The sequence below is a fragment of the Melanaphis sacchari genome, unplaced genomic scaffold (genome assembly GCF_002803265.2).
Source record: "Melanaphis sacchari strain LSU unplaced genomic scaffold, SCAv2.0 Contig24_pilon_pilon, whole genome shotgun sequence".
Taxonomy (NCBI): Eukaryota; Metazoa; Arthropoda; class Insecta; order Hemiptera; family Aphididae; genus Melanaphis; species Melanaphis sacchari.
Window position 1 is genome coordinate 463,584 of NW_020271125.1, and position 16,264 is coordinate 479,847.

General features: G+C 36.3%; 1 protein-coding gene across 1 annotated transcript; it reads left to right on the top strand.

Moving 5' to 3' along the window:
- Positions 1–1,626: 1,626 nt before the first annotated feature.
- LOC112595075 lies at positions 1,627–15,743 on the top strand. Its single transcript, XM_025340168.1, has 10 exons — positions 1,627–1,771; positions 7,547–7,859; positions 8,236–8,923; positions 9,152–9,483; positions 11,465–12,418; positions 13,422–13,614; positions 13,773–13,890; positions 13,992–14,298; positions 14,772–14,903; positions 15,485–15,743. Exons 2-10 carry the CDS (start codon positions 7,572–7,574, stop codon positions 15,644–15,646), a joined length of 3,174 nt encoding a protein of 1,057 aa, XP_025195953.1. The 5' UTR covers positions 1,627–1,771; positions 7,547–7,571; the 3' UTR covers positions 15,647–15,743.
- Positions 15,744–16,264: the final 521 nt, after the last annotated feature.

Below are 16,264 nucleotides of genomic sequence, written 5' to 3' on the forward strand. Positions count from 1 at the left end.
GAAAAAAATATATAAATAATTTCAAATATTGAAAGCTTATTTATTGGAATACATTTATCTTTTTTAAACTATATTATTGTAACTGTTTTAATCGAAATCAATTTTAGATTGAAAATTCTTACTCATAATGTAGATTCTAGAGAATCTAGAAATTTCTAGAATCTTTTTTAAATTTTTTACTTCCTAAATTTTTACATGAGAATAGAAAAAATATATATACAAATAGCTTTAAAAGGTATCCAAGAAATCTCAATGAATATCTTCGGGGGTAGGTTTTTTAAATAACTTTATTATTTTAAGTATATCTACATAATAGACACTATGGGATAAAAAAAATATAAAAAAACATGCTTTAAAACTATTACATATAATATCTATAATATCAGTGATCGAATCAAATGCAATATTTACGTTTTTTCAATTAACCTGAATTGTAACTGAGTAGAATGGAATGGCATAAGAATGTTCGTTAAAATGTTTCTCCACTACTCCATTCGTCTGAACTTAAATAGGACTCATAACTAATTAATTACTCGTCTGATATGTTATTTGTATACACCACAATACCTCTGATAGTATTTTGCTTCAGAATATGAAATTAAAAATGTTTCCATTCAAAAAAGTAAAAAACTTAAAAAATAGTAAAAGTTCAATCTTTTTCCAAAAATTTTGTTTTGTATAACGATTGTTTAAGTAGTGTGAAAAATACATTTTCAAAAACGTTAATGGTATTCATAATATAGTTTTTTGAAATATGAGTATTTTTACGTTAAAGAAATATTATGCTTAGTAGGTGACTATCATTAAATCACATATTATAATGTCGCTGCGTGCTGCAAAGGTGCATCGACCCATCGCACTGCATCTGAAGTTGCAAAGATCGGAGTGACGATCACGAACACTGTGTTACCGTAATTGACTTTGTCGAAAACTTTCTATTACATCAGCGACTAACATCTATTTTCCATTAGAGAAAATGAAAAAAAGATCGACTAAACGACGCGTTGAGTAACAACATACAATTACGTACCTATACATAATTCGATGGTTTTAAAATCGGATAAGATTTAGTGGCGCGTAATGTAATACGAATAGGTAATACGCTGTAGATAGGCATATCATTATTATGTAGGTACATTAGTTACCCATCCAATAACGTCATAGGGCAGTCGATGATGACTATTAAGATCCGGAGAAAACAATAGATTTGCATCATAGAACATAGATCCGGTTTACCGGTCTGTTTGAGAAACAACCGTGGCTGTTTTACCTGACGAGAGCCTTGACGGTTTCCGGGAACGAGCGCCGCCGTCGTTGCAGCCTGCAATACGGTTTGTCCACCGTCGCTGTCGCGCTAGTAGAAAAATGGCATTGATTTTTGTGAAGAATTGGTTTTTTCCCGCCGCGGAGAGTGAACGGCCTTAGCCAGTTTGTTTTTGTTTTTTCGCCATGCCTTACCACCTATACTGTTGTACAGTGCCCGTTGTGTTGACCGGTGGGGATGAATATTATTATGCATTATTGCATTTGTATAGGTATACACGCGGCGATAGAAGGTGGCCGGATGCGTCTTAAAAACGAAAATAGTAGGGACAGAAAAAATACATAATAAATCCGGCTGTTACCGTAATCCCAGGTCAGTCTGTGATCGTTGGAGAAAGTATATTACGGCCGTCCAAGTGAAGAGACCTAACACTGTTGAACTTACGTCTCTGCCGTATCTTTATTCTGACACAAACGTCACAGCAACGCATTGGATACACTGAGAAAGGTAATATTTTGTTTTACTTAACTTTTAATTTTTATTTTTATTTTGTTTCTTAAATTTGACTTCGATTTGTAGTTGTTAGATTTTGCTCATTTTTCGTTGCAAGTAACCTTTGATTTATTTTATGATTTAAAAGTCAATTTATTGTTATACATACACCCATAGGCCATAACTAATTACAAAAGGATTTTATTGAATTAAATTTGATACCACTTATATTTAAATTTAGGTTTAAATATTATTAGTGTTTTGTCTAAAAGGTTAGATTAAAATATTAATATTTCAGACTACTAATAATTTATCCTGTTTAAATTAGGCAGTAAAAACTAAGATTTATAATATATTAATTAAAAAAATTGTGTTATTTAATTTATTTGAAAATAATTATTATATATTTTGTATAGGTGCATTTAAAATGGTTAAATTTTTGACATAATCTTTGAACTATTATACAATTTTTTTTTAAATATAATTTTATTACATAGTGTTACAGTTATTAATTATAAGATAAATATTTTATTTTAGTTTTTAACAAAACATTTTTAAGTGGCTTAAGACTTAAGTTAAACCTAAGTTATTAAATTGTAATTTAAGCTTATATCTTTTTTATTACATAGTAATTATTACTAAGTAATATATTGTACTATACTACAAGCACTACTACTACTAAATAATAATAATAATAATAATAATAAAAATAACAGACTACATAAATCTTAGTATCGGAAAAGCGATCTTGCAGAGTCTTTATCTCAAATTTGAATTCATTTTTCGTAAATAAAATTCGATCAAATTAATTATATAAATAAATCATATACACTTGAATTATTATAAACTATGATACACTTAAGTTAGTTATTAATTATTATGCTTCTAAAATGTTGTTTGTTAATAAACTAAAATGTTTATTTCATTAATGACAGCAAAAGAAATTTCATTTAGACTCTTAGTATTTAAATACATTGACATTTACACCGAAAACATTTTGCCATCCTTAAATTGTTTCGATAGTCAATGGAATACTTCGCTATTTATTGTTTACCAATAATCACAAATTCTATCAAAATTATGAACGCGATTTACGTCCATTCGATCTGCTCTCTGGTTTGTGGTGAGATTATTACGGAACACTATTACACCAATATTAATAATAATCGTATTACTATAATAAAGCGGTTAGACGAGGAAACGACGAGGTAACGGACACGATAAACGATATTACGTAAAATCACCAAGTCTAATATAATAATATTTTTATTTGCTACCGAATTCGTTAAGTAATTCATAACAAAAATAAAACATAATCGTTATTATAATGTAATTCAGAATATATAACGATGTAGTCGCCACCGAGGTCACCGATACCGTAGGTAATAGGAATATAATATTATAATATTATTCACTTTCTCCGTTCGGACAATGCGCACGTCATAACCCTCTCCTGTGATGAGCTGTAGACTTATTACGATCTTCATACATAATGCTTTTTCCGCTTTTAAATCGTTTTTCTCTCTGTCTCTCTCTCTCCTAGCTCTCTCTGCCTCGATGTTCGCTTCCCGACACGTTTATTGGTGTAAATAATATATGTATCATAGTTGCGTGGGCCGCGCACGTCCAGTTCCGGACGTCCGCATCGTGCCGTGCGTGGGCTGAAGCTGCTGACACAATATTTGGATTTCTCAAACTGTTATTATTATTATTATATTTCGCGTTACGTAAAATCTTTACTGACTAGACGTTATGATTTCATATTATTTTGATTATTCTTATTATTACTCTATCTATTATATTTGTTTCGCAACAGTTTATTGTTATTTGTGCAAATAACAGCAGACAGTATTTGTATAAAATATAATATACGTATATTAAACTCGTGTTTATTCACTAAGTAATGTATGCTTTGAACAATTAAGATAAGTAAATTTAATAAGGGGCGTAGTTTCCGGTTTAAGCGAGAATACAAAATTATACTGCTCCGGGCCACAGAAGACCGAAGAAAAACAAACTCCGTTGACGGTCAACGACCAGACTGATTTTATGTCACGTTTTTTATTATTTTTCGGAAATAGTGTAGTACGATATCATTGTAAAAAATAATCAGTATAACAAAACAAAACGTGTATTTACTATGACGACCCGTGACTTGAAGTCTGGTGGAGACGATTGGTTGAAAACATTGGTGGTAGTCGCTTACTTACGGATGAGGAAAAAAAATTTTCGTCCACGGGCCAGGTTTATCATACCTAAAATTATAATAGGTATGCATCTATGTAGGAAATTTTATTATTATAATTATTGCAGTACGGTATTTATTCCGCAGCTGTGGTAACCATCTCTCCTGAAATGCATCACATTTCAGCGATATCGTATAAGACCCAAATTTCTCGGGACTCAGCTCCGGCGACAGTCACGGCTCACGCGGAAAACGTGTCCGTGGCATAAACCACCCTTTCCGCGCCCGCCCAACGGGTACATGTGACCCGCGTATGTAACATTAATATTACGCAACTAAATAATTATTGTAAGACGTACGGGTGAATCGCGTGCTCACTGTTTCGATCGTATAATAAGAACACGTTTTTCGAAAGCGCGCCTTGTGACTGTTTGAAGACTGAGAAACCGATAATGTAGTTGGAGTTTTTTACCCAATATCTCGATCGAAATTACGTATTATATTATTTCGACATTAAGGAAAAATTTTTCTGATTTGTTTTGGTTTTTTTTTTTTTTTTTGCTGAACGGAAAGAGGGCAAGCGCGCAATTTTTGTCAACAATAACGAGTAAAAATCTTTACAGATATCGAACTTTGACTTCAAACTTCAAAGTAAAACGTTTTCAAGTCTACTCGCGTGTAGTACTTTTCTTCTTAGTAGATTTCTTTCAACGAACCGAACATTTGATTCATTACGTATTTCCGCAATAGTCTTGAGCGTTTAACATTTAAGAAGACGTCTACAACAGTCTCCGTGTTGCAGCAGGTTTCGAACGTCATCCCAAACTATTTGTACGTTTCGGTCGCGAAACGTATACACGCAACAAACCATAACGTACGTCGTAAATCGTAATAGCATGTCTTCTTTTCAACGTCGTGTGCAAATGAGATGACTTGAGCGATTCCCATTGAAATTATCTCGACGACGTTAAATGACGGTGTAATTTAAAAAAAAAAAATAAATAAATAAAAAGACATATCGACAACCCTGAAAATGTTTACAAGTATTGTACGCGTACCTACGTTTTGCCGTTACATAATATTCGAAATTTCGCTTTCTGTGACTCATGTAAGTATGTATAATGTTATAACAGTCACGCTTAAAACGGCTGGGCCGGCGTGTGCGCGTAGGTAGACGTAAAAATGCGATTTAGGTACAACACACATCAGTGTACGGTATACACATGTAACACACGCGCAAACGGTTGACGATTGTTTTCGCGCGAATGCCGTCATCGCGAAAACGAATACATCAACATATAATCATAATATAATGTTTTTTTCGCTCACCTACCTCTATACAATATGTCGGTAAGGTGTACATTATGTATTATTGTCAACCGTTGACCTCGATGAGACGACGGACCGTCATCCGTCCATCCATACCGCACGTAGACGTTACGTGATATAGGTGTCGTCATTATTACGACGAACGCCGCGCGTAGGCATATAGGTGCCTAACCCAATGCGGGGAGAAAAACGTGAAATTAGCGAACCATTGTTTTCGCGCGTCCTTTATATTTTTCCTCGCGTCCTGCCGCAACGCCAACGCGCTCGACAGAAAAAAAAAATCAAAAAAAAATCTACCCCTCGTTCGACGACGATCTCGGCCCCTATCTACGTACCTATATCGTCGCGTGCCAGCCACCTGCGCTCGGGCAGGTACGTCGCTATCTCGCTCGTTTTCTTTGGCGAATGATGATGACATAATAACGACAATACTCGCTCTCAAGGTCGGCGACGTGTCGTGGCATTGAGCGCGTATGTGGGAACACGCGGCGATGGAAAAAAACCGAATCCGGTGGGCGACGGAAAGTGAAAGCGTTTCGGACTCCGTTCGCTTTCTCTTTGTTGGCCGGTGCAACGTTGTTATACCTAATAATATTATAATATATATAAGCGCGCACGCACTCGCGCCACGGCACGCCGTCTTTGAACATGACCGCCCGCCCGCGCGTGATCGGAATAATTGAAAGAGTTCGAAAACCGAGTCAAAACATTAGCGCGTTGCCTAACGCGACGAGGTGTTCGTGATAATATGTGACGATCCGTTTTTGTTAATTATTTTTTCGAGACAATTCAACAATACCATATTTTTGATTACCTACTCTCGTCGTAATAATCGTAAACAACGCAATCGGCCCCACAGCCAGTTTTTTCCGAACACGCGTAAACAATAATGTTTTTCTCCAAAATCCAAAAACAAGATTTTATTTCCAACGGACATTTTACGTATTCGCACTGCCCCCTTTGAGAAAAGCGGTCTGAGATCGTTTTCGGGTTTTTCCAGGCAAGACACAGACGACCTCGGTGGCTCGGCTTGACATTATTTACATACATAATATACCTATTATTATTATTTAACAATATTGTATACGACGCGCAACACCACATCGTTATGAAATTTTTTTCGATTTTACTCGCACGTTATAATTATTATTATTATTCCATTCTATTATGTCATACAACATGTCAATAAACCAACTAAATATATATTTATAAATTATAACGTCTAGTACTGGTCGTTTTGAAATCTTTTCGATTTTTATTACATTTTTTTTTTTTTTTTTTTACACCAAACAATAGATCGCCGCATTCACATATTATAATGTTTTAACACACATATATATTATATATTATACTACTACGTCAATCGCGTTGTCGATCACATTATCACAACCATTGTAAATCCGTCAAATAACCAATTACATTACTTCACTGCTTAAAACGTGCATACCGTGTGCATGCCAAGTTGGTTTTAAATCTGTTTTTTCATTATCATTCGATGTTGTATGAGTGCACCGTTACGAAAGACGCTATTCAAACTTTTTTTTTTTTACAGAGGTATTATGGTTTCGCTGCACCATTGTAAGATTTTAATATTTTAATGAACAGGTGCCCTTAATCAGCAATCGAAACACGCACATAGTGTTATATTATTATGCCTTTTTACCAAAACGATAAAAAAATAAAAGTCTATACCAGCGCGTGGCGTTTGGCTAGGGCAGTTATAATACACTGACAAATAGAATAATAATATAGCAGTTAGGTACCAATATCATTATAGTGTATTATCTAGATAATTATATAGGTATCTCAATAATTTATTGTTTTATATATATTAATTTAAATAAAATATTTATCTGAGATAAACTATTCAGATCATTTTTGAGACAAAATTTTCAATTTTATTTATATACATTTCGGATAGGTTAATTTTTCTAATCTTTTACTTACCAATGAACTTATTCATTCAATTTTTTTTATATAATGGTATTCTTTTAGCATTTAGTTCTGTTATGTATTTAACTTTATAGTTATATTATAGTATAGTATATAATATTCATAGAAAAAACGCTTTTTACTATTAATATAAGTTATTCAGTTGTTTGTTTTTATCTAGATAAATATTTTATTTATTGTTATTTATTGGATTATCTTTATACAACTCTGGTTACCAATACTGAATTATAAAAATGGCATATACTCGTATTGATAATAATAACAATCATATATACAAGTAGTATAATTTTATCATCAACTTTTTTTTTCCGTTTGATTCGCAGTTTAACAACAAATAACAACAGCACCATGAGATTTTTAGTAACGGGCTCGTTCCTATTGGTCGCGCTCGTCTTGCACGCGACGAGTGCGGAGGAATGGTCATGGAGCAAGGACAAGGGCAAAAACAAGGAGCAGAGCGTTAAATCCTCGGACTCCTCTGAAGAAGCCTCGGACCGTGAAGGCAAGTCGATAGATTCGTATTCAGCGGCCAACGACGACGGAAGCCAAGAAACCGAAGTGTTGCCCGCCAACATCACGGACACGCAGGGAAGACATCTCATCAAAGACAGACTTTGCGGCTTGGGCCTTATGGAGGTAACGAATTCGACTAAATACGTGGTGACAACGATAGACACATGTTATGTAGATACCTACAATAATAAACTACAAGAATTATTGTAAGGGCTCATATTTATTTCCTTGACGTATGTGTTGACGAATTTTCATCGTTAATATATTTATTTTTTAAATATTTCTGATAATTAATTGATTCGTTTACTAAAATTTTGAAACAAATTTCATCACATATTTTAATGATTTTAACACTTTTTATCGCATACACAAATCCGTTCTTTATACATATCTATACTAAGACTATGAACTTCGAATTATCAGACTTTGGCTTGAACTTTAGACATGCAACACAATACATAGTTATATGTTATAAAAAAAAAGTAAAAAACGTTTTCAGTGCGACGACGAGTTGGTGGAACCCAAACGGTATATCGGACCTCAGGATTTGATTTACGCGCAGCCCGTGTCGCTGAAACCTGTCGGACGTCCCATCGCCGCCATACCGGTCAAGTCGACTGTCGGATACGGCCCACCACGTCCCGTCCCATACCCGTCCAGTAGTTCATCTTACGGCAGCGGCCCACCGCCGTCGTCGTCGTACGGCAGCGGCCCGTCGTCGTCGTCGTACGGTAGCGGCCCGTCGTCGTCGTACGGCAGCGGCGGCCCGTCCCCGTTCGGCGTCGGCCCACCCATACGTAACTCCCGACCCGGCTCGGTGTACGGCATCAGCAGCCGGCCACCACAGGTGTTCGAATCCGAGGCCGCGGAGTCTTACCGGCCCAAACAACCGATTGTGAGCGGCGTGCCTTCCGTGACCTTGCCGGCCGGCAGCCTGCAGCAGCACGTCCACCATCATTACCATCACAACGACGGTGTGGACGGAATCAAGGCCGCGTCGTCGGTCGTCGACACGGGATTCGGCCCGATCGGTGGCCCGCTTTACGGAGGCAACGACGGCCCTCAGTCGTTGTACGGGCAGAGCAGCAGCCTGACAAACAGCTACGGCGGCAGCTTCGACAACTACGAAACTCCGGGCGGCCCGCTTTACAAGAAACAACTCAACATCAACGCACCGTCGCCGTCAAGTAATAGTCGGCCCGATACCCGTGTACAGTGACGCATTTATAGCCCTTTTAACTGACCAAAAGCAAAAAAAAATAAATAACAAAAGCATAAAAAAAAATTGTCCAAAAACTATTTTATCCCTCCCCCCCCCCCACAAAACGCCAACGATGGTGCGTCACTAGTCACTGCGCGCGAGTTTGATGTCACGTACCTATATTTATACCTGACGTGTGATTTCGCTTGTGCAGATTCCTTAAACGGACCATACGCCGGTGACCGATATCCGTCCTACGAAACGCCAAGAGCTGACAACTACGGATGTTACTGCGTGCCGTACGACCAATGTCTGCCGCACGAAGTGGCTCGCAAGGAGGACGGCATCGCGGGTATCGACCCGAGGAACTTGCTCCAACAAGGCAAGACCGACATCGAAGCCATCGGACTAGATGAAGTGGTGGTCACTGACGGCAATGGTACCATCGTGTCGCACCACAAACCGACCGCTGACGTGGCTTCAGACAAGCAGGCCAAGGCGCGCCGGCGCAGAGATGCCCCGCAAAGCAAACAAGACGCCGAACCGGTAAGTGCCCACCCCTACACCCTCAATCAAAAACTACCCTTAAATACAAAATAATTTGACGATATTCGAAGACGAATCTGAGGATAATATTTTACTACATAAACATTTATATAATATAGTAAAATATCTTACGATTTACATGATATGTTATTATACGACAAAATATTACTTTACTCGATCCGACTATATAATCATACGTTGTTATAGACACTTTTACTTAAATATAGAACCTATAATACGGCGTAATACCTTAGAACATACGATACTACATGAGATGTCACTGTGACTTAAATAACGTTTGAAACTGGACTTTTTAGCGATACCTCGAAAGACCTACTTCGGTGGACGACATAATCAGCAACGGATATAACGTGGAGATTCCATACGATGACGACCGCACCGATGGCGTAAGTGCAATTAGATTCATGTGCGCCAAAAACTAACAAACACACACACACACACACACACACTTTTACTGGTTATACTTCACACGAAGTGGCACATTGTACTTAATGTTTGTAAAACTTTTCGAGTAGTAAGAAACTGGAGGTTTGAGTCACGTTTCTATACACTACATTTGTATGAATTTGTCTCGGGCTGTTTTGTTAGCTATTAACACGAATCCTTGACACGCATTAATATGTAAAAATAAAATTTGTTATACATATTATTTTTAACGGAGACAAATGAAATCGTATGATTATCATAATAATTGTTATTTACTAAAGATAAAAGATCGCATAAATGAATTATAATTTATCACTGTTGTAAATTAATGTAACTCAAATTTCCAGTAATCGAAATAAGAAAAAAAACTTTTAACGCTTGACACACTGATCACAATATACTCACTCAATACATTACATGTTTGACTAACGGGTTTACATTTACCAGCATTAAAAAAAAATAAGGAACGAGTTGAAATTTGGTAACTATGCATACCTAACTATATATATTTATACAAACAATAACAATGATAGACCGTAGACTCAGAAAAAAAGAAAAGGAAAACGCCGAAAAAATATTACTTCCGTTCGGAAGTGTTACGAAACGCAAACGCGAATAATATTATGAAGAACATGAAAACTATTTTTTTCCTGTGTCTGATCTGAAACGTATCTACAATCACCAACACACAATAAATATATATTATAAATAGTTCGTATTTCACGAAATTTTCTACGTCCAAACACTGTAATAACACACAAACGGTAACTAAGCAACTTGAAATTCTTGAATAGGTAATATTTCAATAGTTATAAAAGTAAATAAAATCGCACATATAATATTTTTTCAACAATATTGTTCATCGACATAGTAAACTTGTCTAACTACACGCTGTTGCATTTTTATGCGGGTATATTACGAAATGGGAAAATTAAAAAAACTTTTTGACAAAGACAAATGTATATCACTTGAGAATAGCTGGGAGAAAGACCAAACTTGTCTTCTAATTCTCAACGTTTGTTATGTTAATATCGAATGACGTAATACACGTAATATACTTATATACGTACATTACATTTTATTTTGTGTTAGCATTATTTTATTTTATTAAATTTCACTCTACATAAACAGTCAATGAACGCTAATGATTGTTTTCCGTAGTGTGAATATGATTTAAGGAATTATTCATGTTTACTTTCATATATTATACGCATAGCGAATATAGTTTTCGAATAATAACATGAATGAATTTAGATCGCAAAACAATAACAATAAAAACTTTAATAAAAATATAACAATTTTCATGTATTATACATTAACTAACATTTGTTATAACTCATGAAAACTTACTTATTCATCTTAACTAGACCAAAATAGTTCAAAGAAAGTTGCAAATTTACGAATATTTCACGATTATGTGCTCACGCCTGAAAAACAATACACTGTAACGAATATATCCGATTTTACGATCATATCTGACAACTATAGGAAAGCAGTATAGGTTTGATCGGGTGGTGTGTATATGTGTTTACAGCGAAAATTCGGGGGTCTACTCGGGGGCAGTTCAGGAGGAGGAGGCGGCGGAGCCGTGAACGAGGACTCTGACGACACCGGAAGTTCCGGCGTCAAAGTCCGACCCACATTTGGAGTATCTTTTGGACTACCTTCCGGCGGCGGTGGCGGCGGTTCCCCTTATCCAATCAGCCCCTATGGTCCAAATCCCTCGGTAAACCCGTATGGCCATTCCCTGGGAGGTGGTAACGGTCTTAACCTGGGCTTGATCAGCGTTAATCCATTATTATCATTACAAGTCAGTAAAGACGAATACGGCGAGAAAATTGTCAAGCCTTGGGTTAACCTACACGTAACACCCAACGCGGGTTTAGTACACAAGGTCGGAGATATTGTGCATAAGCTCAAGTCACCACACTACGGTGGTGGTTATGGCCACCACGAATACCCTCCCTCGTACCTTCACCAGCATAACCATTACCACGTGCAACCTCCACCTCCACCACCTCCATACTATCACGGTAGCCCTTCATATTACGGCCCATCCAAACCATTCTATCACTCCAAACCATTTTACGGTGGAGGATACGGAGGAGGCAGCTATGGCGGAGGTTACGAAAGTGGCGGTTATAGTAGTGGTGGTTATGCACCCGAGTATCACTCTTACCGAAACGAGGAATACGACAACCACGGTGATTATGGTTCATTGGGTGCCGGTGATTATGGTTCGTCGGCTGGCGGCGATTATTACGGCCAGCAGCCTGACGATTTCGATTCTGACTCCTACTATAGAAGTTCAAACATAACGGGTAGTAGTAACAGTGGTAGCAACAACGGTGGTTACAATAGCCATGACGAATCGTCGTCGTCGGGCGCCGCGGGTAGTCCAAAAGTATCTTTTCCCAATGATCGTCAATCTACGGGGTCCGTTAAGTTCGTAGGTGGAGGCCAACGGCGCAAAAGAGATGTAGAAGAGGTGAGATAGTAAAAACGTAACATTGTTGGGTTCCTACCGACACTAACACGTGGTGGTACGAAATCGATGTTCCAATCATCTCGGTGAACGGAACAAAGTCAAATGGAGTCAACGTGTTAGTATCTAATGGCAATCTTACTAAAGGTTAAAGTTTGTGCCTATAGATCTGTTTTTGAAATCAAGAAAATGACCTATTTAATAGCCCGTATTTAATGTGTATAGTTCAAAAATGCAAATGTGTAATACGAATTAAAAAATATTGTATAACCATATAATTTCAAAAAAAAAAAAAATTGTATACCCTTCCTTCCAGAAGTTTGACTAATGTACAAAAAAACTATTGTCCCTAATTCTCATATTCTATTTGACTTGGATCTGCCACCCAGCTATATATAACACTAATCGCTAAATATTACAGATGTTTGGAACAACAAATTGCACGCGATTTTGATTCGTCGTCGCAAACGATCGATTGTACAGTGAAACAATATTTTAACTAAATGTCTAAATGTACATAAAATATATTTACACGCTTCAAACGGGGAATTGTCCAATGATAACCACTGCAATAACATCAAATCTTAAGAATAATAATATTATCATCCCGAGGTCATTAATCATTAACAAAATGAAACGATAAAGGCTCGAATGAGAGTACCTATTATAAATAGGTACCACACCATATTTTTGGTCCGAAAATATTATATTTCGAATCAAAAATAAACACTAAGCACATTGTTATTATTTATACTTTTTCTATACTCGCTTAACTCGTTATGCTACTCGGTCCAACGCCTTTCATTTGACCCGAATAACACAAACACTAAACACTACAAAACATCACTTAATTAACCGTTTTGGACATACGAAAATTGTCTATTCATAACGCATATTCAAATAAAAATAACATTATTTATAATATAATTGTGTCGTTATCGCAATTGACACCGCTCGAAACGTATAGCCGTAGACTTAAACGGACAATGTGTGTATGTGTGTATAGCGTCAGTCATCGTATTCAGCTAGCGGCCGTTGTGGTCCCAGACAAGTTTGCTGCAGACGACCGCCCGCACCACCTATCCACTCAGGTTCGTCTTCCAACTACGTCAGCGCCGGACAATGCGGTAAGAGGAACACACACGGAATCACCGGAAGGATCAAGACACCGGCATACGTGGACGGAGACAGCGAGTTCGGTGAGTGAAACTACTTAACTACCTACCTATTTTAAAATTGTCCTCAAACCAATACATAATATATGCGTGTTAAGCCTAACGTCATCAAGCGTATGCCATCATTGTGTAATGAATTAGTTACATTATTTGTACTCACCGAATGATGTTCTCGTTCGCAGGTGAATACCCGTGGCAAGTGGCCATCCTCAAGAAGGACCCACAGGAAAGCGTATACGTGTGTGGCGGTACTTTGATCGATTCGTTGCACGTGCTCACTGCCGCCCACTGCGTCAAGACGTGAGTTTCGATAGCGTTAAATTATAAATTTAATTTTGCCTACCCGGTATCCGATTCCGTGTTTTAATCATTGGTTATCGGCTATATTTCTGTACCCACAGATACCATGAACAAGACTTGCGCGTTCGTCTGGGCGAATGGGACGTAAACCATGACGTAGAATTCTACCCATATGTAGAAACGGACGTTGTCAACATGAATATACACCGTGAGTTCTACGCAGGCACGCTGTACAATGACCTGGCCATACTTCGCATGGACAAGCCCGTGGACTTTTCCAGAAACCCACACATAAGCCCGGCCTGCTTGCCGGACGCGTTCTCTGACTTTACCGGACAACGGTGCTGGACGACCGGCTGGGGCAAAGACGCATTTGGCGATTACGGAAAATACCAGAACATTCTCAAAGTAAATCTTGCATATTGTGAACAGTTTTAAAATTCTAATCTCGGTGTTAGCATTAATGCAAATTAATGAAGTTTTTCTTGATAAATCTGGAAAAAATTTGTATTTTTAATATTCACAAACAATTATTACATTATAATAATATAATCAATATTAATGAGAAAAAATGGAGAAAATCCTTCTTACTATCAATAGGTATCCCGATCAACTTAGAAAACAGGATTTTCAGTTTTTTAATAATATTACTTTAGAAAATACCATTACATTTTAAAATGAAAATTATGATTATACTATTAAAGCAGGAAACGATGATATTCATAATTTATCAAAAAAATTAAAACTGTAACTTTTTGTGCGTACATGACAACACCGAGAATCATGAGCGTATGGCAATTACGTCAAAAAAAAATTAATTATTTTAACACCAGTGAACCATTTTTTATTTATTCAATTTTTTTTTTTTTTTTTGTATGTAGGAAGTAGACGTTCCGGTGATTTCTAACCGCCAGTGCGAAACGCAATTACAGCAAACCCGTCTTGGGTACGACTTCAAGTTGCACAACGGTTTCGTTTGTGCAGGTGGAGAAGAAGGAAAAGACGCTTGCAAGGTACGTCAGTAGAAAAACGTCTTAGACATCTCTAATACATAAATACATTAATTATTGCCCACGTTACATAATAATATTATAATATAAAATGGTTGTCAGCATTCATTTAAAGAAATTCATAATAAACGATAAAAGAGGATAAGCATATTAGGTACCCGTAAAACACCCTATATACCAATGTGTGTAGATCCTTGATGAGGTTTTAAATAAAAACTATTTAAACGTCAAAAAAATATAAGATATCTGTATTAACTTTCAGTTATATGCGACCTTATGTAACACGCGTAATATTTCACATGAGCCGAAAGTTTTATCAATATATTTGTTTTTGACCTTTTTTTACTATTCTTGTCTTAAAATATCACTAAATTTCACCATTGTTTTGATTATACGTATTTAAAAGCAAAAACTTTTATACCATTTTAAGACCTTTTGCATTATTCGGTAATTTATGTAATAGATATATACCTACCTTGTATGCTTACTTATATTGTTATATTATATACCTCGTCAACAAAGATTTTTTATTCAGCCATTAAAATTCATCTCATCAACAATGATTTGTTTTACGTTTATAATAGGGCGACGGTGGTGGTCCATTAGTCTGTGAGCGCGCTGGTTCGTGGTACTTAGTCGGAATCGTCAGCTGGGGCGTAGGATGCGGTCAGCCCGGCGTTCCCGGAGTCTATGTAAAGGTTTCCAACTACTTAGACTGGATCAGACAAATCACCAACAAATACTAGATTGAAAGATGAATCCGAGTGGATTATTATTATTATTTTTTAAATTATTTATTTTAAATGTATTAGTATACGTACTATGTTTTATGAAATTGTCGTGCTGAACAAAAAAATTTGATTTTTTTTTTACCCCATATTAGGTATTATACTCAAATTAATATTTATTAATTGTAAGTAGAAAAATTCCTGCTTAATATGTACGCCGTAAGTGTATTACATAATATTGTATTGTATAATGTATTCGTAGTTTGTTTCGAACGTATTCGTATACTCGACAATGTCGAGAAGACTGATAGGGTTTTTTTTATGATTTAAACGGAGGAATCTGGAATTCTTGATAAACAAAATAAAATACAAATTAATTTCATTTGAAAACATAACTATTGTATGTTTTCTTTAATATGACCCCCCAGTATATATTCATACGTGTTACTATAGTAAGTTACCATTGATTTTTCTATATTATATTATTATTATTTCACCACTTAAAACTATGTAAGTATTGTGCCACAGTGGTAGAATATAAGTAATTATATTATGTATCTGTTTTTACACTAATTATTATGTACCTATAATGTTAAAAACTTTAATTTTTAATAATAATATTATATTGTATCGTGC